The 27,869-nt window shown below is 39.0% G+C and overlaps 1 protein-coding gene across 1 annotated transcript; it reads left to right on the top strand.

Moving 5' to 3' along the window:
• The first annotated feature begins 5,349 nt into the window (after positions 1-5,349).
• Positions 5,350-27,719, top strand: LOC149002611 (DNA polymerase I B, chloroplastic/mitochondrial-like). The gene is made up of 12 exons (XM_089138559.1): positions 5,350-5,802; positions 6,770-7,859; positions 8,305-8,496; positions 9,238-9,911; positions 13,135-13,609; positions 16,270-16,365; positions 17,117-17,209; positions 17,303-17,497; positions 21,239-21,331; positions 21,431-21,643; positions 26,276-26,365; positions 26,623-27,719. The coding sequence occupies exons 1-12, from the start codon at positions 5,657-5,659 to the stop codon at positions 26,782-26,784; spliced, it is 3,519 nt and encodes a 1,172-aa protein (XP_088994685.1). The 5' UTR covers positions 5,350-5,656; the 3' UTR covers positions 26,785-27,719.
• The last annotated feature ends 150 nt before the right edge of the window (positions 27,720-27,869 follow it).

Genomic DNA, 27,869 nt, shown 5'->3' on the forward strand with positions numbered 1-27,869 from the left:
TATTCGGTGGGTTTTCATAACCCGCGTGGTTCGCGTTTTTCGTATGCTCGTGTTCGCTAGTCTGCTTCCCATCGGTTCCTTGGGGGGTTTGCTTGTTTGGTTTGGGTGTGAGTATCTACTTATAGTATGCTCTCGTGATTGCCACTTAGGTGGATCCTTCACATCGTGTAAGATATTGTTTTTCATCCTACGGAGGTCTGCGGTCCTTTCCGTGGTTTCTTCCTGGGTGTATTGGGTGATTGTGCATGTCTGGAAAATTTTGTCTAAGAGTCTGGTTTTTGCGGACCGCTTGTGTCCCTCCGTCTTTCTGGTTTTCCTGGTGCATTTTGGTTCAACCATATCCGGTTGGAGATAACTCGAGAGCAAGTTTCCGTGAAATAGTGGGTTATTCTGCCCAACAACGGTTTCGTGATGAAGCAATGGCGGCAAAAATTGATATCGGCAAGTTTGATGCACGAAATTCTCATTATGGAAAATGAAGATGAAGGCATTATTGATAAAAGATAACTGCCTGAAGCCATCGGTGTTCGGCCGCGAGTTCACGGACAACGAAAGTGGACGATAGATCGATCGCTCTTTCGATTTGCATCTAGCATTATCGGATGATATTTTAGCGGGCGTGGAGACGCAAGGGGTTTGGGATCACCTCATCAAATTGTATGAGCCAAATCACTTCACAACAAAATCTTCTTGAGAAAAGTTGTATACCTTACGGATGTCGGATCTACATCGTTTGAACACTTACATACTCGTTTCGTTATGTTCTCAACTTTCAACGTTGGGACATAATGTTTCACCACGACGTGCTGAAATTCTACTCCAAAGTCTTCGATTCATATGACCCAATCATTATCAATTTAACCGTAATATCCTCTCGATTATTTGGTATTTGATGAAGTCGCTGCTACAATTCTTGAAGAAAAAGTAGGCGAAAAGGCGGGGAAGATAGACGCAGCTCACAACAAGTAGAAGCTTTGTCCTGACTCGAGGAAGGTCAGCGAACGTGATTCCGATGGGAGTCACAATCAAGGGAGGTCAAAATCCGGGTAGAAGAATTTCAAGTGCTACAATTGTGGCAAAAGGGGACACTTCAAAAGAGTGTCGATTCAAAAATGGTGTAGATAAGCAGAGACATCTCAAGGGTGCATTCTTGAAGGAGATATTCTTTCTACAATCAGCATGGCACCAAGGATAGATTGGAACATAGTGATGCTTGGATCTTGGATTCGGAGCAACATGGCACATGACCTCTCGCAGAGATTGGTTTCAAACTTATGAACCTATCTTACGGTGTCTGTACATGGGAAATGATCATGCCTTGGAGATTGTTGGAGTTGGCACCATCAAGTTGAAGATGTACGATGGTATGGTACGCACTATTCAAAATGTGCGCATGTGAAGGGCTTAAAGAAGAATCTATTGTCTTTGGGACAATTAGATGAAATTGGGTGCAAGACACGCATCCAAAATGGAATGATGAGGGTCTCAAAGGAGCGCTAGTTGTAATGAAAGCTGAAAGGGGCCTCAAATTTGTGCAGTAATGGGAGAAACATGTCGAGCGAGCATCTTGCATCACCCGTGCTGAGAGATGACAAGTGTGGCATCATTCCCACATGTCGAGCAAGGGTTGGGTTCTCCCAATCTCCGTCTCCAGTTTCATTACCCTTTTGTGGCCTTTCACCCTAGATTAAGTTCATGCATCATTCCGGGTGTATTGTTATTCACTCATTATGCCACCGGTTACATCTCGGAGGAGCAAGGTACTATGTATCTTTCATTGATGATTATTCCAAGATGTTGGGTTTTCCTATCAAAGTCGATGTTTTCTTTTCAAACATTCAAGCCAAGTTGAACAGCGAGAAGAAAATCAAGTGCCTCGGACGGCAATGGCGTAATATCGGGATGACTTCTTTGAGTTTTGTAATCAAAAGGCATCAAAACAACTCACGGTGGCTTACACTCCTCACGAATGGAGTAGCGGGCGGATGAATAGAACTCTACTCAAAGAACAAGAGCCATGTTGACCAAGTATGGCTAAGTCCTTTTGGGCCCGTACCTTGCTATGTGATTAATCGATCACCAACAAGATCGATTGATTTGACCCGTGGGTGTTCAAGCCTTGATTTTCCCTCCACTTTGGGAGTCTTTCTGATGTATCATCCCCAGAATTTCGTTGGATCCAAAATCCGAATGCGATTCTTGGAAATCTGATGGAGTCGGGTATCTTGTGGATCCCACGCCACAGGTCGTCATCGAGATGTCATTTTTCGAGATAGCTGCAAAAGGAAGATGTAGTAGCATTTCAATAGAAATTCGGAGAGTACAACTTCGAGGAAGAGAAGTCCAATCCAGAAAATTCTTACGGAGCCGAATGAAAATGAGGAACAAGTACCGATTGAGTCTCGCTGTAGAAGTTCACTCACCTCGTGAAAGACATACACCAACTTTGTGATCGTTATTTTGAGACACATTGCATCTTGTCTTCTACGAAGATGGTGCCATCAACATTCGGCGTTGATGCTCGCGTCACTTTGGATGGCCTATGCGACTAGCTCTTCATAAATAGCGTGCTTTCCTTTACCAGAGCCCATTGGTACAATGGTTTCAAGATCAACTTGATCAAGTGGCTTCTGCGATGTGATCGGATATGCTCGAGGTGTTGTTTCCTTTTTCTCCTGTTCCTTCTCTTCGTTTCCCTTTGTCTCTTTGTCTACATCTTGCGTTAGATGTAAAACGCATTTCTTCATGGAGATCTTGAAGAAAAATCTATATGCTCCAACCGAAGGTTTTGAAACCATGGGAACTTGGTTTCTTGACATCTCTTCCTTAGCCCCAGTGTTGTTAAGATTTGTTCCTTCTATTGCCTTGGTCCACTTGCTTCCCCTTTCTATTACAGGTTTTTGTGTTTCTCATTTTCTTTGTTTCTTTGTTGTTCCCCCACATCGATCGTATTAGGCTCTTCTATTTGAATAATCGACCCCCGATTCTATGCTTCACCATCGGTTTCTTCTCTTCTTAGTCTTCCGCTTCAATATCAGCTGCCTTTCTACTCCTCTTCTGTTATTTCAAGTTATCCTCAAGTATGTTCCTAGCAATGGCGGGTGGGTGTCTCTCCTTGCATCCTAGTCTTTCCTTGTTTCCCACATTCCTCTGTGTTTCCTTCATCCGGACAGCTTGTTATAGTAAGGATCCTAAGATACATTAAGGAACCTTATCTCTCTATTTTGAGGATCCTTTCTTTCGGTTGTTTTCTTTTCTCTTTAATCCACTTTCTTGTTTTCAATTCCTTTTCTAACTCCTTTCTCTCCTGTTTCTCCAGCTTTAAGCTCGATAGAAGTTCTGAGCTTCACAAACCGAAGATTCTCTTGTTTGTGACATCTCCTTCCCATTGCAGGAATCCACTTTTCATTCCGGACAAAACACATGAGTACAATATCATTTTGTTCTAGTGTGGCAGTGATATCAAATCCACACAAAAACCTCTCTTACAAGCAATCTCCATTCTTTTCTCCTTTTCTTTGCTCCTTTGCGATAGACTGTTTTTTTTCTCATCTAATCTCCAGTATTTTTATATTTCCCACTCCTTATATTAGCTTGTGCCTCTTCCTTCTTCTTTAATCATCCCAAATATCTTCTCTCTTGGATATTTCTTTATTTATATGTTTTCTCTCTTCCCATATATTATTTTCTTTCTTTTCTCGTAGTTTTTTATTGTTTTTCTTTTCTCATTTCTATTGTTTTTTTTGTTTTTTTTACCACGTGACTGGGTGGGAGTAGGAGGGAAGAAGGGGAGACAAAGAGAAAAAAAACAAAAAAATTTAATAAAAAACAAAAAAAAAAAAGAAAAAAAAAAACATCCACACCCCCACACCCCCCGCCGCCGGCTCCTCCCCCCCTCCGCGGCGCCGCGGCCCCCCACCCAGCCCCCAGGGCCCGCGGGAGGGGGGGGGGGAGAAAAAAAAAAGGAAGCGCCCACCCCCCCCCCCCCCCCCCCAACTTCCTTATTTTTTTTTTTTTTTTTTTGTGTGTTCCTCCCCCCCCCCCCCCAGGGGGCCGCCCCCCCCCAAATTTTTTTTTTAGTTCCCTGGAAGACCCCCATTTCGCCACTATCCATAAGAGGGAACGGGGACCATGAAATTACTGATTTGATTCATTGAAATGGAAGAGAATCATAGGTTGGTAGATGAAGAACAAGCTAGAAGGGATGCACCAATGTAGGGGTTTTTTTTCTTTTTCTCACATAAGAAGTGATTGAGACTTTCATAATGGGTTCCTATTATAAATTTAGAAAATTTAAAAAATTGGATTGTAAAATAAAACTCTCTCATATTTCCGTTCATACCCCCAACGTTTTGATTCTAATCCTCGGATTGTAAAAGAATACGTGGCACGATCGCAGCACTACATTGACAATATCCACACATGCATGAACAAAAATCTCAAAAAGAGAAGTATTAATTACACATGAAGGGGGGTAGAGAACCCCACCAAACATGAGACAACCTAAATTTCTTAGGAACTGTTGGCTAGATAGTCTGTCCAAACATTTCCAAATCTGTGGACAAAATAAAATCTTAAAGAAGTAAACAAAGGCTTGAGATTTAAAATCTTAAAGAACAAGTTTTATTAGTCTATATGCCAGCTTGTCGAGGGCAAAAGTGCTAGCTTGATAATCAAAAAGATATAACCTTACTTAAGCTTGAAAAAGAGTCTTTACTACAGAAACAAAATTGAGCAAAAAGTCCTATGCAAGCAATGGATTCCAAGAATCATAAGATAAGATAGTATCATCTTGACAAATACTCTGATGAGTTACGAAATTGATATTGATTGAACCCCAAAGGGTAGCTCAGTAAATCAACACCTCCAAGGAGGTCAATGTGCAAATCTCCTTGGAGCTAGGGGCGAAGCCACGCCTTATACTACATAATACCCCCATCCGGCCATCCCAATATATACAATCACCTATTATAGAAAAAAGATAAAGAAGTACAATATTTAGAATCATAAGATAATATCACCTTAACAAATATGCCGATCCAACGATCGATGCTTGAGTTCAACTTCAACATTTAGTGAGAATGAAAGGCAATACCCATTGGGGCTCAGTTGATAAAAACCAACAACTATAAGGAGATGCCAGAGTTTGAATCCTTTTGGGCCATGGGTGTTCCTCACTTTGGCTCACTTTGCCTCACTTATTTTGTGATACCCATCCCCAGTATGTAAAATTGCCTGTTAAAAACAAAACCTATTTTGTGATACCCATCCCAATATATAAAATTGCCTATTAATAAAAAAAGCGCATATGAAAGATAAATGTTTTGTCTTAGCTGGTTGTTACTCGTTTGTTGAGGGGTTTACTGTTACAGCGTTACAGCCTTACAGGTATGAAGGGTTTTAGCCTTTTCGCCTTCGGAGCTTCTCAAATAATTGGCAAGCTTTAACAAAGAATTCCTCTTTCCATCCCTCCTTCTCTGCTCATGGTTTCAACCCTTAAGGGTTCTTGCCTTGCTCTCCTTCCGAAAAGGAGAAAAGTCTGAGAGTAAAACAATCACTCGAACAGCATTTTTCTTTCACAGAACCACGAACATTGACCAACACGGCTTCTTGTAGTAGGAGGAGTAGTAGTAAACTCGGGAGAGTTGCAGAGGTTATGGCAATGGGGGTTTCCACTCAGAGTGGTCCTATTAGTACCTGTTGCTTGCCTTCTATCTGGTTTTCGTCGTCTTATAGGCGGCGCTCAACTACAGTGACCGGTTTCTTGAAAGGGTTTTCGAATTCGAGTAAAGACTTACACAGGTTCGGGCTAACAATCATATCCTTTCGTTTTCAGTTTCATTTGTTTTCTTGGGTTTCTTAGTTGTCGGAGTTTGTAAACATCATTTGTGAGTGGAAGTTGAGAAAAGAGCGAATAGGGTTTCGGAGAGCAGGTGCTGTGCTATGACTTGGAGACGAGAGGTGGAGGAGTTTGATGATTTGATACACGACACACGGTAGCCGAAAATTGGGAACTTCACAGCTAAGATATAGGATTGAATAATATTGGTCAAATTTGAATGGTTGTTTCTTTTTTCTTTTTTCTTTTCTTTCGGAGAATAATCACTGGGAGAATGTATTGACAGAGAACCATGCAGCGTATTATCTCCTGGAAATTATGAACCATTCTGAAATGAGGTTTTGAGTATTCTTTCAGTGCTAGCCTCTTTAAGCTGCGCAGAATACATTAAAATTGGTATATTTGATTTCAGAACGCAGGACTATATTCTCTTGGTCAATTTGGTAAAGCTGAGTCCTGGCCCTGGTAGATTGTTCTAAGCTAAATATCACAAATATGTGAAATGTAAGGTGATGAGTTGGTGCCAGTGCCCATTGAGGGTCAGGAATTCAAAACTTTGTTCATAGTCATCTTCATGAATGCTTATTTAACTTCTCTTCTTTTGGGGTTGGGGTTGGGGCTGGGGTTAAGAGTCTCTATTATGCCTGCAACATTGCAGTTTCCCTTTCCTAACTTCCTCCCAAGTGCTTTAAATAAAGAGACTTGAATTAGGAAAGTAGGGGGCCTGATAAATTTTTCTATAGACAGCAGATGATAGAAAGTGCATAGATTTTAAGCAGAAGGGACTATGAGGTGGCAGTAGTGAAATTTGTGGGGGAAAACAGTTCTCTATTTACCATGAAATATTTCAGTTTAATTCATTATTTAGATTTTATAAATTATGCTTAACCCTGTCTCATCAAATTTGTCCCTCTTTTCCTCTGTTTTCAGCTCAACCTGTTTGCTCCTCCACAATTCAAGTGTTTTGGCTGGTTGGCGGGAACTACACCATCAGCAGCATGCTAATGGTCATCAGTGCAGTATTGCTATTTTTAGTAGTTCTCATCAATTTAAACGAGGTAGAAATTCTTCCACAGCGTCCTGTGCAAAAGAGGACACTGTGGATTTATTGGATGAGCAAAAAAGTTTCCATCCATCTGCTAAATGGTTTTCTCGAATGGGAAAAAGTAAAACATCTAGCCTCAGCAGCTGCAGTACTCTTGAAACTGTTCTCCCACGCACCAACCAACGCTTGAATCCATGGATCCTGGAAGCAGAAAGAGTGAAAGCAAATAGGTTGAGAACTTGTCAAGAGATTGAGAACCACAAGGTGAAGTCTGAGATCCTAAACGACCAAAGTAGCACAAAAGGTAAGAAGGTTGAGCATGAGGAGGCAAATAATGTGAGTGCTGATAACATGCTAGAGTTGCCCAGTTATTCCTGTAGTTCGGTAGTAAATGGTCTTCCTGGAAGAGGCAATTTTTATGCTTCATTCAACCATGGGTCTGTCTCAAATAACAAACAAGCTACTTTGCTGGAAACAGTTATGATTGAGGATATAAGCAAGGAAACCTTGAGGCAAGGTTTGATTCATGAGGACCTCAATTTACACCAGGAAACTCCAAAACAGCTAAGCTGTGATAACAATGGGACAAAGAATTGGGGCAATCCCACGTTTGATTACCCAAGGAAAGTTGGTTCATCTGTAACGCAAACACTAAGTGAACTGAATGGCGCATTTTCACACAAACCAATAGAGTATAGTGAAGAGAAACCTTCAACTGGAGCTAGATCCAATGAAACAACCAAGAGGGGACCGTCCAATAGGAAATCTACATTTGTCAATGGTGAACCAGTTGAAACGTATGTTGAACCAATAAATCCCTATGAAGAAGATGATATTCGTCTACTGGAGCATAGAAAGAGGCTTGAGTGCATCTATCATAAGGTTCTTGTGGTTGACAATATTTCAGTTGCAAAGGATATTGTAAGAAAGCTTACAACACAGTACAAAGATCTTGTCTATGCATGTGATACTGAGGCATGTATCTCATATTAAGTGCATTTATTTATTTCAGCTATTTGTGTTTACAGTTATAAACAGTTGATTAAATATTGAAACTTTATGTAACATGGGCACGACATTCAACATTCTCTGACTGTCAACATGTATCAACAGGGTGCGTTGGTGGCATAATCACACATGGCAACTTTGTCTAAGTGATTCTGTTAAAATTAAAATGGAAAGAAACACTAATACATGTTTGAAAAATTGTAACTATATGTTTATTTGTCGAGAAACATAAATCAACATGTAAAATTGTAACAAATATGTTTATTTATAGAGAAACATTAATCTATCCATCAACGACTTACACGCTTAGATTTTTCTTTTACCTTTTTCCTGTTCTAGAGAACTAAGAAGTTTACTCTAATGGTTGATATTGATAAATGTACTTCCTTTTTGTGTTGATTGATATTTGCAGGTAGCTAATATTGATGTAAAGCAAGAAACTCCTGTTGATCATGGAGAAGTCATATGTTTCAGTATTTATTCTGGACCAACTTTTGACTTGGGAAATGGAAAGTCTTGTATCTGGGTAGATGTTCTTGATGGTGGTGGTAGTGATATTTTGAAAGCATTTGCTCCATTCTTTGAGGACCCTTCCATTAGAAAGGTAAGATCTATCATGAGGTTCACTTGATTGGTGACACTGGTAGTTGTTAGTAATCTCAGATATTTAATATCACCATCTTGGACTTAATGATGTGTGCTAGTACTTTAGTCTTATGAGCATAGTGCTGTTGGATGCTTCCTATACTGCTCAGCATAGTGTCAAGGTTACTAGGCAACCAAGGCTTTGGTGGGGTCCTAGACACAGGTGACACCAAGAAGGCACATATGGAATTATCAAGCAAGGGTGCCTGGACATGCCTAGGCACTGCCTGGTTGACTATGCTGGTCAGATCATTGAATGAATGGATACCATTTGGAAATATTCGTGGACCAAATAATCTGTGAGGGGATGACCTTGATCAAAAGAGAAGAAGTCCATTTATATGCAATGGATAGTCTTAGCTAGTTGTATTGAACTTTAGGATATCTTTTTATCTTGAAAAGGATAACCTCATCATTCTCCAGGTTTATCTTGAAATGTGCTTGTGACATCTGAGGTTCTAACTTAATATCATGTTTTCAGACTCGACAATATTTCTTACTCATTTCATATTTTTAAAGTTGTATGCAGAATTTCTCCTATACATTTATGACCGTGGTCTGTCTGGCTAGGGTAGGCTAGTTTAACTTGTTAGGGTTTTTCTTTTGTTGGGGGGTGGGGGTGGGGTATATTGTTTAACTTGTTAGTTACAAACCTGGAATGGATAAAGCATGTTGATACTCCATTGATACTTTTCTGTAGGTTTGGCACAACTATAGTTTTGATAGACATGTTATAGAGAACTATGGTCTTAAGCTTTCAGGCTTCTATGCTGATACAATGCATATGGCACGACTTTGGGATTCTTCAAGACAATTGGTTGGTGGATATTCTCTTGAAGCTCTCACAAGGGACCCAAAGATAATGTCTAGTGCTCAAAAATGCAGTGAGGGAGAACTGATTGGCAAGATATCAATGAAGAAAATTTTCGGCAAGAAAAAAATAAAGAAAGATGGGTCTGAAGGCAAGCTTATTGCTATTCCTCCTGTTGAGGAGCTTCAAAGGAAAGAAAGGGTACCTTGGATTTGCTACTCTGCTTTAGATTCAATAAGCACACGAAAGCTTTTTGAGAGCTTGCAAAGAAAGCTCATTTCTGAAAAATGGATTTTTGAGGGGTTTTACAAAGGATCAATGTATGATTTTTATGAGGAATATTGGCGTCCATTTGGTGAGCTTTTGGTCCAAATGGAGACTGAAGGAATGCTGGTTGATCGAGCATACCTTGCAGAGATGGAGAAGTTGGCCACTGTAGAAAAAGAAGTTGCTCAAAATAGATTTCGGAAATGGGCTTCTAGGTATTGCCCTGATAGTATCTACATGAACGTTGGAAGTGATGCACAGCTTCGGCAGCTTTTTTTTGGTGGCATAACTAACAGGTATGTGGCATCTACAGTCTCACTTCATGTTGATAAGGCTAGGTATTTGGTATGTTAATTAGCTTTTATAAATGAATCTGGAAAACATGTAGGTGGAGGGAGCTGGTTGTGCCTCCATCTGATGGCAACTCTGCTGTTTCCTCATGGTTGAGCCAAAATAACAACTGTTTGACTGTAATCTTTAATCATATGTAACTGCTTTCTAAACTGTTCATTATTCTTGTCATCTTTTATGTTCTTAATTTGACCCTGAAGTTTCTAAATGTTGGCATTAATCCCTAACCCATGCATGTTCTTTGGGATTTTTTTATCATGCCGATTTCCAATTCCATCCATTTCTTTTCTGATGGACGACATGCGTCCAAGGTAAAATCTAAGGGCTAAAATTAAAACAATGTAAAAAACGTTTATATTTTTGTCCTTTCTCTCTCCTCTTTCTGTTCTCTCCCTATGCAAACCAGATGAATCTCGTCGAGAATGGCAATTTCAATCTTCATCGAATTTCTCTACGACAATGCCCATAGATGACAACTATGACTTTCCTGCTTCTACATCTCTCTTCTCTCTTTCTCTGCCAACAGAGGAACCCTGCTAGAAAGAGTTCCATGAGGTTATGAGTCTTTTAAGGGAGAATTGAAATTGGTTTGATGTTGAAGCTGATAAATATTTCTTCATGTGTGAAGCAGTGGTGATGATGCTCTGAATCGGAAAAACGATTTTGATGATTGGGTCACTTTCCCCTCTCTGTCCTCCTCCTTGGTTTCTTGAGATCTTCTGTGGGTTGAGATCAGATTAATTTATTTTTTGCCTTCTTCCGAGTCTCTATTCAACATCTCCAACCCCAGTTTTTCATCTTGTAATCCTCTAACCATAAAACTTAGCACCTTCCCCATCTCTAGGAACTGTCCACAAACCATATTAACATGCACAGAGCAGTCCAACCATCAGAAACTCACCATGGTTGTATCAAACTACCCTACACCCCCGTGACTCGGCCTAAGTTGCATCCCGACACCCAAGCCAGGAAAATGCTGATTTGTTATTGCTTTAATTCTAGGAATATTGCCCCCTTCAAAACATCGTCGAGCCTTCATTGTTAGATTTCCCTGCACTCACTTGACATAACCTAATCGTCAAACGTTAGGTCCTACTAATCTCTTTACCTTTTTGACCTAACTGAATTTTCCAGCTCATTTCGCATGCTGGGTTCTAGCTTCCAGTTGGATCCTTTCAAATCTTGAACTACATTAGAGCTTCTAGTGAGGTTCATCGCTACATATTCCTCAAGCAAAGGTGTTGAAGTGCTGTTGTAGAAAGTACAGTAGTGAAGCCAAAGTTATCAAAAGTGTCTCAGGGCACTGCTTAGGCGTCCAGACTGATTTATAGGGGGCTAAGGGATGTGAACCCAGTTTTAGGGTGCTGGGGTTTCTAGTCCCTAAAATTTAGAGTTTGCCCAGAATCTTCTAGCAAAGTAATTGTCAAATTTAGGTGTGAAGGATAATATTGTTGAATCAAGATAGGGATCTAAATGTAAAGGTTATGGGCAAGATTATGGGTTTAATATACTTATATGGGATGGGATAATTTGGGAAAAGGGAAAAATTAGGGATATTGGATGAATTTTGAAAGGGTAAAGGATCTCTTCTATTTCTTCCTTGATCTTCCTCTCCTTTTCTTTTCTTTTTCTCTCCTTTCTTCTTTTTTCTTTTTTCTCTCCTTTCCTCTTTCTTCTTTTTTCTCTTCTTCTCTTTTCTGCTTTTATTTTCTGTTTTTCTGTTGCCGCAAGGAAGAAAGGGGTGGGGAGATGCGATGAAGATGGGGGGAGATGCTTCTGTAGGGTAGGGAGGGACGGGAGAGGGGCTAGCTATGTTGCAAGGGGTAGGGGAGGGGTGTAGGGTGTTGCAGGGGTTGGGAAGGCTGCTGCCAAGGTGCAGCAGCAAGGGGAAGGAATCCTAGGGCTACGCTTTACAGAGGAAGGGGAAGGTAGGCTTTCACAGGGTTGGGGGAGGGGCTGTGGGTACCATTGGGGGAGGGACATTGCCGTTATTTTGCTGAATTCGTGTGCTGGGTCACAGGAAAGAGAGAGTGAGTTGAGAGATTTGAACAACCACAAGATCCTACCCAAATTGGGCCTTGCTGCACCTTCCTTGGCTGCAATCCCTGAACAGATTTTATTAATTCAGACTTAACATTTAGAAAGAAAGAATAGGTTATTTATAGCCTACTAAAAGACCCTTACTCTTAGGAGGCATTTCTTTATTGATTAGGATCCCACCACATTAATCTCAGCCGACCAAACAATAAAAGTTCTAATGGTTTCTAATTGGCAAATCCTAATTAACTAAAATTCTAATGGACACATGCTAAATTCTATTCAATGAAAAGTTCTAGTTGACCTGCTGGAATTAAAAGGAACTAAAGTCTCAAGCACTCTTATTTAACTCGAACTGGACTTCCTAACTGACTGAAACTCTTTAGAAAATAAGAGAGAAAATTCTGAAAATAAAAGCCAGCAATTATTTAAGGCTAGTTTTGACCCAGATACCCTCTTTAGGAGGAGCCCTAGGTGCATCCTTAGGAGTTTCTGTGGGGCCCACTCACTCCAGGGTTTTGGCCTGGGGGGCCAACCCTGTTCACATCACTAAGTGGTTGCCACCTTATTTTAGTGTGCGTTGCAGTGGTTGAATTATTATTGGATCAGGTTCTAGCACTTATGTATGCCAAAACATCATGTAAGTAAATGTTTTTATTTTCATAAATAGGAAAATATTCCCCATTTAAATCCAATTAGAACAGTTAATAAATTAAATTAACAAAGAATAGAAGAATCAACCTCCCAGGTATGGTGTATTTATGTTAGAAAAGAGGAGTGGGTGTGTGTGTACTTAAAACTGTCATAACCATCTTGGGACTGCCTTAGTGGGTGCCTTGTTGCCTGAGCGCCTCAACTGTCCTGAAACACCTTAGATCACCTTGGTGCCATAACAGCTATGTATGGAACCCTTGATCTATCAACTTTGTCTCTGAATGTATGAAGTGTAAATTTTATAACGTGATAATTTGGAGACAAATTATCAAAAGCTTCCTGTTCTAACTTGCACGTTGGTAGGTATAACATTATCTACCCTTGACTTTCTCATGCCACCGTTGGTTCCTAAGTTTAATTTTCTTTATGCAAATTTGTGTATGTATCTCATCTATTGCTCGTCTGTGCCTTTTGTAGGAAGGACCCTAATGAGAGTCTTCCACTTTCAAGGACATTTAAAATACCAAATGTTGATAATGTGATTGAAGAGGGGAAGAAAGTGGCAAGAAAATATCGTAATATTACTCTGCATAACCTTGGTGCAGAAATACAAAGTGAAATATACACAGCTACTGGTTGGCCCTCAGTTAGTGGAGATGCTTTGAAGGTCCTTGCTGGAAAGGTTGCTGCCGAATCTGATTTGCTTAATGATGCAAATGAAACTCTGTCAGATGGAAATGATGAATTTTCTTTGGACCAGATAGTGAATGAGGTTGAGGAAAAGCAAGCTAACTGTGTTAATGAAGAGAACACAGACACCTCTATCTATGGAACAGCTTATGCTGCATTTGGAGAGGGCAAGGAGGGAAGGGAGGCCTGCCAGGCCATTGCTGCTCTATGTGAAGTTTGCTCCATTGACTCCTTGATATCTAACTTCATTCTCCCTTTGCAGGTGGTTTCTTTAATCCTGTTATACTTGCCTAGCATCGTGGTTTATTTTATGAAAAACTAGAGATGCCTTCTCTTCCATTAATCATGATATCCATTTAGGGTTCTGATTTTGTTGCTTGATTGAGGAGACACACTCAAGACCTTCTTTGTTGCCAATTGTGTTCTAATAGGTCATGCTTTGACAAAAAGAGGTTTGAGGCTCATATAAGATCAGGAATGATCTTTTATTTTCAGAGTAAAAATCTTTTCCAATTATTTTGACATACTATATTAAATATTGGAAGGGAACTAACATTGTCCCTTTATATTGGCATCGCACGTCTAGAAGCAGAGAGGAGTTTTTGAGGTTATTGATTCATATACAAAGGAAGTTCGCATCATTAAATGAGGAAAGAGAGCACCTATGAGGGGGCTTATACTGTCCCCTTATGATGGCATCGTACATACCTAGAAAATGAGACGAGTTTTAGTGGGTACTGACTTTTATGAAGCATGTCATCATCTAAATATGAATGGATTTGGTTGACAACATACATGGCTTCAAACAAAGTCGAATTGCAAGATAGGACCTGTGCACCTGATTCTGTTCACTGGGGAAGAGACTTTGTTGAGTTGAGTTGTGATCCATGTACTCGTAAATTTCTGGCCTTTGCCAAATCCATCATAGTACGTTACACAGCTATCAACTCAGTTGTGTGGAAGATTTGGATGGATGGGAAAAGAAGTTTAATACATTGTGAGTCATATGATTGAGATGGATTTTAGACTTTGGTAAATAGCTAATTCACATGTTTTTCTATCTATTCAACAATTTGAATTTCCTGCCAGCATCTTGTGGCTGAAAGTTATATTGGGAAGTCCTCTAGATGGTGGACCTTATCACTAAGGATTGCTCTTTCATCTATTCATGGTGAGATGGACATATCAGCCACTCACATGGCCGAAGAAAATACTGCTAGATGAGAGATGACAGCCTTTTTATAACAAAATGACAATAGCAATCTGAATCTGATATGCTCAATATGGCTGTTAGATAGTTAAGTTATTCTCTCAGCAGGCCACATGTCAGGTTTAGCAGTCAACACCACAAGGCCAACTTTTGTCTTGCAAAATTTTGTCTATTTAATTGATTTGCGACTCCTTTTCCAGCTAGCGGTGATGTTGAATTGATGAGAAACTTGACAGCTAAGTAGAAGATGAAGTGGACAAGGAATATCAGTCAATTCTCAACAGCAACGTGTTAATAGTAATAATAATTCTCTCTACTTGTCAAAAGAAAATCATTTTGATAAGCTGTGAGGAAGTTGTTTTGAGGCATGGCCAACAGGCCAAGTTCAGCAAAGGCCTTAGGATGCTCTGGTATGCACAAGTGATTTAATTCAAATTGAAGGAACTAAAAAAGTCCACAGTCCGACCTGAAATCACCTTAGGAACAGTGGTGAGGAAAGACATATATGCCTTGTTTGGCAGGTTAGGATCTAAGGTGTATTTTGGTTATTTTAGTGGTTGGATTTAAATAGGTCTAAGGGATTGTTATGGTCCAAAAGAGGATATGGTTTGAAAATTGGCTAAATCTAATGGCTGATTTGAGAGCCCTACATTTGGTAGGAGTCAGAATCCTAGTTGGACTTCTATGGTTAATGAGCCTAGAGGTTTTGAATGGAGCTGTAACTTGGGGGAAAATTTTCTCCATGTTTGAGTCAATTCCAATGGTTAGGTTGGTATAGATCTTACTAGGAAATTTTGGTGTCCAAGGAAATCTGAGAATTCAAGAAATATAAAATAAAAAGTTGAGATGGAAGGGGGATGGGATGTGCTGGCTGCCACTTATATGGATTTAGGAGCCTTGTCTTGGACTGTGGAGGATATGGAATGACTTGAGTGAAGGCTGAATCCATAGCCATGGAGGAATCCCTGCTTAGCTTCACAAGAGACCCTACTATCATTCACTTGGAGGTTCCTTACCAAAATGGTGAGAACACTATTGTCGATGATAACAAAACAGACACGAGCCTGAGCTTAAAAACTGAATCTGAAGAACTGTTACAGGCATAGTCTTACAATTGTATACCTACATGTACTGGAAATACTAATCTGAATTGAAATAGAATTCTAATAATATGAACTGTCTTTGTACAGATTATTTATTTAACATGTATCAACCATGAGGATTATTTAATTAATGTGCATGGCTCTTATAGACTGGTCCTTAACAGGGACTAATTAGGTAACAAGCCCTGATAAAGATGATTTAATTGATGTGCATGACTCTTACTAGACCTGACCTAATGTGAACAAATAAATAACCTATTTCCATACTTTGCCTAGACTCTAAACTTACTAGCCCATAGAATAAACCCATGACCTGATAATCATTTAAAACAATGGCCCAACCCATATTTATCAACCCGAGGATGATTTTTTAAAGGAAATAGGCCAATTCAGTGCTGGAGCTGCAGGGATCAGTATAGTTGACCCCGTAGTTCAGGTGAAGTTATGTTGTTTTAATAATTTATGATCAAAATTTTTGTGATTTTCCTTCCAATTTATTCTTTTCCTTTGCTTTTAAGATTCTATCCATTTGACTAGGTCATCATTTTCAGTTAAGAACTTCTGAGTAGGACATGATTTCAAGATCTTTTGTTTTTCTTGTTGCTGCAGGGCACTCACATATCAGGCAAGGATGACCGCGTCCATTGTTCCTTGAATATAAACACTGAGACCGGTCGTCTTTCAGCTAGAAGACCAAATTTACAGGTTTGTGCTATTTTTCCTAGTGGGTAATTCGCTCTAATAGACATGTTCATCTGCGCTTTAGAGCATAAATCTGATCAGATTTTGAAATCCTTGTTTCTTTATTAAATGTACGAGTTGAATCAATATTGAACTATGAGGCTTCTTACTTTTCTTTTTTTATGCAGTATGAACCAATGTGACAAAATTATGTCACTTTCCCTAGCTTAGTCCAAATCAAACTGTTGTAAAATCTTAACCTCCAGCTCCTTCTATTGATCTTAGTTGGGCCATGCAGGAGAGTTGTCCTTCAGAGCTTGCTTTCTTTGTGGTGCTCTGAGAATTTTATGTATTTCCGTGCATATCACCCTCATCTCTCTTGGAAGTATTGTAAGCCCAGCGCCTAAGTGACATTTCCTAACACCTATGAAATTTGGGTTCATTTCTTTGGTCAAATGCGGAAGACTTATATTGCACCTTCCAAAGTTCTCTCTCATTGACTCTTCAATGGAAAGGATTAGCATAATAAGGTTCATGCATCTTTGCCATTTACATTCATGTTTCTGTAAGTCACTTGGGGAATATACGTGAAGGCAAGTTTTATGCTTTGCTGGGTATTACTTGAAAGTGTATTTGTGCTTCCTTGGTACCTTTGAATTGATGACTTAATAATTTGTAGTCCTGGTGCCTAACTTCCATTAAGAGAACTTGCTTAGTTCCATTTCTCCTGGATGTTGGACAAGCTATTAATGTTGTGTTCCGACCTGCAAATCAGAATCAACCAGCTTTGGAAAAGGACCGGTACAAAATTCGGCAGGCATTCATAGCCGCACCTGGAAACTCTCTAATTGTTGCAGATTATGGACAGGTCTGCTACTCTAATCTGCATACTTTTTTAAATTTTAAAATTCATGTGTTTCCTCTGATTTAGTTTGATGATCCACGTTGGTTAACATTACAGCTGGAACTTAGGATCCTGGCACATCTTGCAAACTGTAAGAGTATGTTGGAAGCTTTCAAGGCTGGTGGTGATTTTCATTCAAGGACAGCAATGAATATGTACCCGCATATTCGTGAAGCAGTCGAACAAAAAAGAGTTTTGCTTGAATGGCAACCTCAGGCTGGTGAAGAGAAACCCCCAGCTCCCCTGTTGAAGGTAAATGTTGCAGGACTTATATTTTGATATGTTGACTCATGCAATGTGGAAGCTGAAAATAGAGGAGCTAGTGCTTGCATTCTATGTAGCGTGAAGTTCTTGTAGACCATGCTTTTGTGATTATCTTGCAATTGTTTCCTGCTAAAGAATATTTTGTGTTAAAGAAAGTTTAAATTTCACTCAGGTGCCCAATCTTAGTATAAGGCATTTGAGGTGCCTTTTAGTTGGTCCTAATGTAAATGATGTAAATTCCTAAATTTATCCATTTAAACGTCCAACTCCACCTCCCTTACGCTGCTGCCTGTGCCACTCACTGCCCCTTGACCATGTCTTCCTGAGATTTTGCTCATGCCCAGACAGTGGATAGGGACATAGCTTAAGGAGCATTTTGGTCTGGGTGCAGGTGAGGGCAGCATTTTTTTTTTTTTTTTTTGGGGGGGGGTTGGGGTTGCACCATTGCCAGTTGAGGTGATGGCAGCAGTGGTCGGAGAGGAGGTGAAGGTGGTTGGAGGGATAAATCTGGAAATTTAAATAATTTTAGATTAGGACTTATTATAAAGGTACCTCAGCACTCATTTTCAAAGGTTGGCACCCAAAATTTTTACACCCAATATAAATATCACTTACCTCTCCTCTTAGTTAACCAAATAGCACTTACACTCCCTCTTAGTTGGATATCACTAACCTCCCCTCTTATCTGGTAAATGTATCAAACACTTCACTTCTGTTAACTTTTTCAGTTAAACTCAACATTTACTGTTAAATATTTTTCTAAAACCCCAAATTATCCTTAGCTAAAGACATGTTTTAGTTTAAACCCTAAATTGCTCTCAATTAATAATACTTTTGAACCCCAAAAGATCCTCAATCAACTTCTATTCTTCAATTTTAAAAAAATAAAAAAATAAAAGCCTTTTATGTTTTGAAGACACTGATGGAGACGATGATGACTGCAAGGCTAAAAACTCTTCCTATTTAAAATAAACCCCTCTCAAAGCTTGCATTATGGATTTAAGAAGAGAATTGTAATTTTTTCCCCTTTGTATGTGTCTATGCCAGCCTGACATCCTTGCAGGTTAGCAGCTTCTTAATACTTGAATAGGGCATCTCGGTTTGGTTAATCTGTTCCCTTCATGTTGGACTTATCGATCCTTTATGAGTCATAAGGGTGTGGCTGGAAATTTCAGTTGTTCTCTCCTTCAACCAATCTATCTTAAGCTTTTTATATTCTACTGCTACTTTTGTTTAATCAGTTCCTTAAATTAGTACGTTTTTCAGTAGCTCTGTGGAGCCTTTGTTACTTTGAATTTGAAATTGCTACTGTTAAGGTTCACACTCAAATCTTTAGGAATGTTTGCTCGATCATGAGACCATCATTCATATTTTCACTTTTAAGTACATACACACTAACAAGTTGAGGAACTCAGGAAGAAAAGCTTCTGCAGAACCAAAATAAAGAAATGCAACACAGAGAAAAGGAGTTGCAAAACTTAAGATGGAGAAATAGTGAGAGAGCTTCTTGAGGGAGAGGTAGGGTGTTTTGGGTTAAAAATGATATTAATTGAGGGCAATTTAGGGTTTAAACTAAAACATGTTTTCAGTAAAGGGTAGTTGAGGGTTATGGAAAAAATATTTAATGGTAAAAGTTGAGTTTATCTGGAAAAGTTAACAGAAGAGAGGTGTTTGATACATTTGCCATATAAGAGGGGAGGTAAGTGATATTTACACCCACCCACCCCCACCCCCACCCCACCAAAAAAAAAAAATTGCAATCCTTACAAGTTAGTCCACACCATCAGACACCCTTTAGGACCGTTTCCAATTAATGAATTGGAAATTCATAATTTTTTCAATATGACCAAAATTCCCCTTGTGTTAAGGTGTCTAAAATACCCCTAACTTGAATTCTATTTAAAAAGTTGAACCAAATGAATAGAGGTGGGTGAAGGGAGTCTCCATTCACCCATCTTCTTCCTTCCTTTCTTCCGCCACCGAAGCTCTGCCTTCCCTACTGCTATGGTTGAAGAAGATGGGCTTCAACCATTGTAGTCGATTGGATGAGAATCACTTCAAAAAGCTGTTAAAAGAGGAGAATGTTAGGGATTCTTGGATTGGATCTGATACTTATGACTTCGCTTGGAGAAAAAATGCTTGAAGAGATACCAGTTGGAGCAAGAACTGATGCATATTTTTACAGACCCTTGTGCTTCCTCTATCATAGAGATGTTAGGTTTATTTCCTGTGTAGAACAGTGGAATGCGTTTTTGCAGGAAAGAAAAGCTTCAACTTCAACTTGTCATTTTCCTCAATTTGCTGGTCGGAGAGAAGTCCTGGATAGGCTTTGTTTTTAAATCTATCTGTGGTTCACCTCCTTTCCTTTTTTCACTTAAATCGTTGAAGGGTGAGAGTTCCTGCAATTTCCCTTTAAGACCCTTGAATCCCCAGAGCTTTCTCTCTCTTTAGATTGCATTTATTTTCAGTGTCAGGTTACCTAATAGTTCCCTGATCCATGCAATCTCTAATTGCTCGTCTGATTTATCGTCATCTAAAAATTGTTCTTTGCCCATAGATGTTTTTCTTCGTAGTTCAGAATAGAAATTGAAATGCTTGATTTTGGAATATTGTAGTGCTGATGGTCCTCCTTGGTTATCCTTGAAATTATGTTTCCTGAGTCTCTTGCGCTTTGAGTTTATTGGGTTTCTAGTTGTTCGTTTCACTGCCACAATTTCCATATGTTTCCATTTGTTCATTTTTCAGCTGGCCCTTCATTTGCGGTGAACGTTTTTTGGAAACTAAAGAAGATGGGTGAAGAGAGTATTTCTTCACCCATCTCTTAGATGTAACATTTGAAAGAAGGAATAGGGTTATTGGTAGAATTGGAATTTCCCATAGTATTTTTAATCTGTTTATAAACTAAGGGTAAAATGGTAATCTTCCCTCGGCTGCTAAAACCAAGGGACGGTGTTATGTTTTGTGGATCTCTTTTGTAAGGTTTGAACAGTTGGGTGGGCAGGGGACCGATCTCCATTGTTATAGTTGCAAAACTGGGGAGGGTGTATGTAAAAGATTCAATAATAAATATAAAAAGGGGACCTAAGCCAAAGACCTGATATTTAAAACACAGGAAACAAAGCCAGTCCCTCCCTGAGCAACACTGTCAACCGGGCAGCACAACAAAAATGAAAAATGCGATTTGAAAATAATTGTAGTGGTGGAAATATCAAATTTAGGGGCAGACCTTGTGAGAAGTCCATGGTGGGGTTGGCTTCCTTATAACAATGCAAAATCATCCAACCGATGGAGCTGAGGGAAGGCTGTGCGGATAAAGACTTGTGCCTCATGAATGATGGCATGAAACCTTTGGAGAGAATAATGAAAACTAAGTTAAGTCACATTCAACTCAATGTTAGAAGCTCAGATTTGTTGGTATTAAAAGTTTTAAGGGTTCCCCCCCCCCCCCTCACCCATAAAAAAATGAGAAGAGTTTCTAAGCATACTAAGCAGTACCAGATTGTGGTTTTTTCTGTCTTTGCTTGCCTTGCTTCTATCGTACCCTATTACATTGTTGATAGCTGTCTACTTGCTCTGCTTATTGAAGACTGTGACATGTAACAGATTCATAGGAAGGACACCTTTTCAACATTCCTTATGTTCTGAAACTGCTGAGTTTATTTATTCATTACGTCTTTTTTCTGTACATGATTTTCAATATTTCTCCAATATATTTAATGTTCTTTTCAGGATGAGTATGCTTCTGAAAGAAGAAAAGCCAAAATGCTCAATTTTTCCATTGCATATGGGAAAACCCCTGTAGGACTCGCCCGAGATTGGAAGGTACAAAGCGCACTTAACTCCTAAAGAAATGGTGATCCCAGTGTTGAAATTAACCTAAAATCATGGACCTAATTATGGTTTCTCCATTTGTATTCTCAGGTTTCAGTTAAGGAAGCAAAGGAAACAGTAGCTCTCTGGTACAAGGAGAGGAAAGAAGTGTTGAAATGGCAAGAAGAGCGCAAAAAGGAAGCACAGACCATGCAGCGTGTACACACGTTGCTAGGACGTGCTCGCCATTTTCCTTCTATGGCCCATGCTAGTAGATCTCAACAAGGTCATATCGAGAGAGCAGCTATTAATACTCCTGTGCAGGTCTCCATCTTTTCTCCCTCAGTATCTTGTCGACCATTATCCGGTCTATGCCATTGAATATTAATTGGAAGTAGGATTTGTCACCACATTTGGCCCATCAAATATTACTACCAATCTATCATGAACTTTTTTGCGTATTTCATGTACTTGAGGATCGTGACCAGTGTGAGTAAGATCCTTAGCTGTCTTCCAGATCTGGGCAGTAGTGTCCAGCAAAAGATAATGTGAGCAATATAAGATGAATAGAGCTAGTGAGTGAAGACTTTATGATGAGTCATGAGAAATCCTACAAGCTTTAGTGGCACCTGTAATGTCACCATTAAGACCATGACCAGTAACAATGAGATAAGTGGAACCTATGACCACATGAGGTAATTGGTCATATCCAACTTGATGCTGCTTGCAGTAAACAGATGATACAATCATGACTAGAAGAATCAGAAGATCCTGCATGTTGACTAATGGAAGAGATCGAACCCAGAGGAACCCCCTGATGGATTCACAAACCAACCGTTAGAACTGGTCAAAATTTGGATTGAGTTCCTCTTTGGTAGAGAGGAAGTTGTCCTCCAAAAACCAACAGCAGAATTAGCCCATAAAAAAGCCTTAGTTGTGCTTGGCGAGGAAATATTTTCTCAGACAGCCCTAAAATCCAACAAATTTTACCATTGAAATAGGCCTCGGCTTGAATTGAGTGCTTTTAGTATTCATATATTAACAGCCAATTTTGATTGTCAATCTTGTGTCAAATAAGAGAGCAGGCTTTCTGTACATAATAAATAAGTAGAAGGCAAAAGCTCGGTTATGCTGCTTATACTTCGAGTCTAATAGGAGTCATAACTATAAGGGGGTTAAAACCAAAGAATAGCCCCAGAATACATTTGGGACAATTTTTTCTTGTTTGGCTTCTAGTAGTTAATAGTTATGTGCTCAAATGTGTGCTTTTGTGTGCTAGGCGATGAAGAAACTGATCCCCATATTTTGTATGACATTCCTTTTGCCAACACCAAGCAGAGGTGTGTAAGGATATGTGCTCCCAACTGGTCCCCCGCCACTTAGATGTAGATTAATTGTTTGACTTCTAGAGAGAATAGGAAAGGTCTTCATATGGTTTTTTTGACCTAGAAAAAGCTTATGATAGAAAGGTATAGAGAGTATGGGAAAACTCTTCATATGGTCTTTATTGACCTAGAAAAAGCTTATGATAGAGTCATTGGAGCATTAATTTGGCAAGTACTAGAGAAAAAAATGTTGCACGTAAATATATGGACATAGTTAAGAATATGTATGATGGTTTAGTGGCAAGTGTAAGAATAGTTGGAGGACGAGGTGGTAAATTCCCAATTAAAGTCAGACTACATCAAGGTTCAGGTTTAAGCCTATATTTATTTGCACTTATAATGGATAAATTGACCAAAGACATTCAAGATGATGTTCCTTGGTGTATGTTTTTTTCTGATGAAATTATGTTGATTGATGAGACACAACTAGGGATTAATACCAAGTTAGAATCATGGAGAGCAACTTTGGAATCAAAAGGTTCTAAACTAAGTAGAAGAAATGGTATATCCATTTTGTAACTTCAGTCTTGATCGGGCATATGATACGGTGGTGAAACTTGATGAGAAGGAGATTCCTCAAAGTGATTGTTTTAGATATCTTTTCTCAATCATAAATAAAAAAGGTAATATAGATGTTGATGTTTCCCAAATAATTAAAATAGGGTGGATGAAGTGGAGAGGTGCGTCTGGGGTCTTGGGTGATCGATATATTCCTTTAAAATTCAAAAGGAAAATTCTATAGGACCATTGTATGGTTAACTACGACATATGGTGCCGAGTGCGTGCTGTTAAGAAGCATCATATAGATGAACTCAGTGTAGTTGAAATGAGAATGCTAAGATGTTGAGTGGCAAAACTAGGAAGGATAAGATAAGAAATGATCATATTAGAGCTGATCTAGTCGTAATAGCTCCAATAAGTGATAAGCTTCAAGAAAGTTGCTTGAGGTGGCACGGTTACGTTCAACAAAGCCTGTATATGCCCCTATATGGAGAAGTGATTTAATCCAAATTGAAGGAATTAGAACAACTAGTGGCAGACCATAGAACAAAATTCCATCGAAACTTGCGAAATTTCCACCGAAATTTTCCATTTTGAGAACCTTGAAATGAAAATCTAGGGGACCTAAAAAAATCCCAAGTTTTGATTGAAACTGTCGAAATTTCAAAACTTGTCAAAACCTCGAAACCTGGTTGAACTAGCTGGTTTATGAGGAAAAAAAAATCCCAAATTTTGAGGGAAACATGGAAAATTTCGTGAAAATTTGAGAAATTTCATGGAAATTTTGGTGGAAACTAAGGAAATTTTGTGGAAACCTAGGAATTTTTCTTGCAAATTTTGTAGTTTTCCCATATTTCCAATTTTTTTGTTTCTTTCATGTTTCCCCAAATACCCCCTCCATCAGGACTTCCCTATCGAAGTTGCGTATTTACCTCAGACTGGTTATCTTAGGCATGTTGATGACCAGACTTATAAAGTTATAGTTGTCGATTACCTTGACAACCATAGACATAAAATGTCATGGGATGTCTATGTTCATTGGTTGGAGGAGAGGATGTTACAGGCATAGTACTACTTAGCTCATAGGATGGGTCCACCGAGACACTTCTCTTGGCACTGAGTTGTACTTTCCTTTTATTGTTAGTTACTTTGTATTTGATGGTTTGAAGTTAGAAATTATATATTGAATATTATGTACTTAAGTAGTTAAATTTATAGTGTACTTCTCGGACAACTCTACATTGATGTTATGTGCATTAAATGATATATCTACATTGATTTTTTTAGCAAAATACAGCCAATGTGTTCTTTATACTCTAATTAGCGTAAATACAAAGTCCCACCCTAAAATACTCCCTAAAACCTGTCGAAACTTGCACAAAAAAGTCATAAGTTTCCTTGAAATTTCTCAGTTTCCCAACTAGGTTTCCCATTTTCACCTAGTCGAAACTTGAGTTTCCCTCAAATTTTTTTTTCAATGGGGCAGACCTAAGATGACCTTATGAGAAGTGGTGAAAAAGGATATGCATAGCTTAGGCCTTATATCTAATATGGACTTTAACAAGGCTCATTGGAAGGCTATAATCCGTGTAGCCAACCCCATTTAGTTGGGAGAAGGCTTCGTCTTGTTGTTGTAATTGTTTGACTTCTAGAAGTCATTTGCTCCCAACTCTGTGTCTTTCTGTACTAGTTGTGTTAGTTGCTGAATTTTGTTCTTTCCAAGAATCTTCTGAATGATCAGTTACAGAGAAAAGGAAAGGAGCTATGGAATTTTTTTTTTTCTTTTCTGGATATAGTGTCTAGTCCCTTTCAGCTCAGGGCCTTTCTCAATTGTTTAGTTTACTATATCCTTTATTGAAATATCAGAGAAAGAAAAGCCCCTTTTCATATTTAGTGCACCCATCATTAGTTAGATGGCAAAACGACCTGGATTAATGCAAATATTTAGAGGCCTTGAGACATAAGCATCATGATTTAGGGGTTACTGTCCAGCCTTACATTTTGGCTTCTTTCTTGTACCAAAATGCCTCCTAAATGGGAGTTATGTTGCCTTCTGCTTCAATAACCAATTAGAGTGCCTGCATGATAATGATTTGCATGGTTTGATACTTTGATCAAGCCACTGATGAAATTTTAATAACCATTCTCTGTAGTGGCTTTGGTGAATAGAAAATTATATAAGAACTAGAAAAAGAAATTATCCCAGATACTCATGAAGGTGAAGCACTTGGAGAAACTCCCAAACAACTAAAGAGCATACTTCAATACTAGGGATGGAGAGCAATAGGAGAGAGGTCCCAAGAGCAGCGAGGATTCAATGTCTCTGTGTGTGGGGATACAGACTGGATGAGAAGCAGCCTGTTGTTGACATTGATAGAAGCCCAAATCTTATCAGTGCCTGATGATGAAGATCATCTCTTGTTTCTTTTCCACCATACATGATAAATCATTGCACTAAAGGTCAACTTTCTGAGGGTGTGTACAGAATTTGAGAACAAACAGGAAAAACAAGCGCTTAACATTTTCCAAGGAGTTCCTAATGGGGCAACAGTTAAGGAATGCTAGATTTCTCTGAAGGAGAAACTCAAGCAAATTGGTTCTAGCCCTCCAAACAGTAAAACAATGATGCTGTAGCTAAACCAAGCCACCTTACACCAGGGGACAATTGGGGCTTTTGGAGTGGTCCTTGATAACCATGCTTATTCTCTTAGACTAACTATCATTTTTTATGTCCAAGCTTTTGTCGTTATTAACAGAATCCAATTCCAATAATCAACTCATCAGATTTTCTTTTTGTTGTTAAAAGTCTGATTTGACGTTGCAGCTGAGAGTGCACCCTCATTTCATTGGAATTGACATCACTGTGGATGGACGAAGAAAATTTTGATGAAGAAGATGATTTTAACTTAATAGAGTTCAAGCTTATTCTTGCGGGAAAACATTGGTGTCATTCTTGGGGTGCATTTTTAATATTTTTCCTAGTGTAGCTCTTTTGTATGCAGTAAATTAATTACACTGTTCTTTGCATAAGCACCTAAGATGGACTCACTGATCCTGTAAGCTTTTACAGGGTAGTGCTGCTGATGTTGCTATGTGTGCCATGCTAGAGATATCGAGGAATGCACGATTGAAAGAGCTTGGGTGGAAATTGCTTTTGCAGGTTGAGAATGTGTTATTTTGGTGATAATTGCAGTTAGCTAGAAGCATCGCTGTTCATTTTCAGAATAATTTAGTGGTATTGTAATAGTTTTGCATTTATTCCTCTGTGATATCCATGTCAGTTTGGAATTTATGGTCACTCTCTGACATGTTGATTTTGACGGATTGGGCAGTTTCAAGTAAAGCGAAATGTCACATTAGAGCAATAAAATTCATTTTTTAAAGAAAAATAACTTTTTGACTTTCTGTTGAAAGCAGGTTCACGATGAAGTGATACTGGAGGGACCAAAGGAATCAGCTGAGGCTGCCAAGGCCATAGTTGTTGAATGCATGTCCAAGCCCTTCTACGGGAGAAATTTTCTTAAGGTTGAATTATCCGTTGATGCCAAGTGTGCACAGAATTGGTACGCAGCGAAGTAAACCAAGTGATGATCTATTGTCATGGATTTTGGTTCAAAACCACATGGTTCTTGGTCACTCAGGAGTCGGTGGGTTGAATTGGCACCATCGGCAGGTCAAAATCATCAATGCTGTGATGTAATTTGACAGTTTTATCCATCATGGCTAACTTGTGCTGGGATCTTGGCAGTTGAAGCTCGATTTGATTTTCAAATTTTGGTGATGGTGCATGCAACATTTAAAGCAGGGCTGTGAGGAAGCCTGGTTGTTAGTTGCATTATTGGCTTCTTTTTCAGGGTGGTTGTAATGAAGCAGGAAAGGGGCAATGCCTGGTGTATATATAGTTTCTTTGCAAGTAGGAGGAAAATTTCTCTTTTGTATTCTGATTACCTGTGATTCTCAAAACTCAGATTTTCAGATATAGTGATGCCTTTCTTTCTCTGAGCAGGAACTCTCAGTATTTCAGCTGTTTTATTGTAAATAATAGGTTGCATTCTTTGATTTCCCCCTTTCAAGTGTTGTGATACAACGCATACATTGGTTTCCAAAAAAAAAAGATACAACACATGCATCCACTGAAAAATTAGTTCCCCCTCTTCATGCCTGAAATTTAGCAATTCTGGTTCAAGGCAAGGTGGATAAGACCATGAAATATATCCTATTATACCCTCCAATGACACAAGCACACAAAGACCAAAGCCTGAACTAATGCTTGTTGCAAGTCAACTCCCCAAGCAAATGCTAACTGCAACATCACTGGGTCACGAGTGAAATCATCCCAGTCTTCAGAATATTTCATTTTTAAACAAACCGTTATCTGCATTCCAGTGGTATTATAAGTGTTTTGAAGGACTTCATTAACTAAGAATCTGAATGAATCACAAAGGTTTTACATGGGACTCATTTTTGGAAGACTTCTAGCCAATATCAGTTGCATTGTAGGACTTGTACGTTTCCTGCTTGGATGGCAAAACAAAGTAGCTATGTTAAAAACAATTTGAAAAAAGCCAAACACACACTTATCCAGATCAATTTATCAAGGATGGAGGCAGAGAGTGACTCGTATTCTTAGCAGACTAGTAGAATTTGCAATGGGAGAAAAGCCA

The sequence above is a fragment of the Hakea prostrata genome, chromosome 10 (genome assembly GCF_041222555.1).
Source record: "Hakea prostrata isolate BN-2017 chromosome 10, UWA_Hpros_2, whole genome shotgun sequence".
NCBI classification, from domain to species: Eukaryota; Viridiplantae; Streptophyta; class Magnoliopsida; order Proteales; family Proteaceae; genus Hakea; species Hakea prostrata.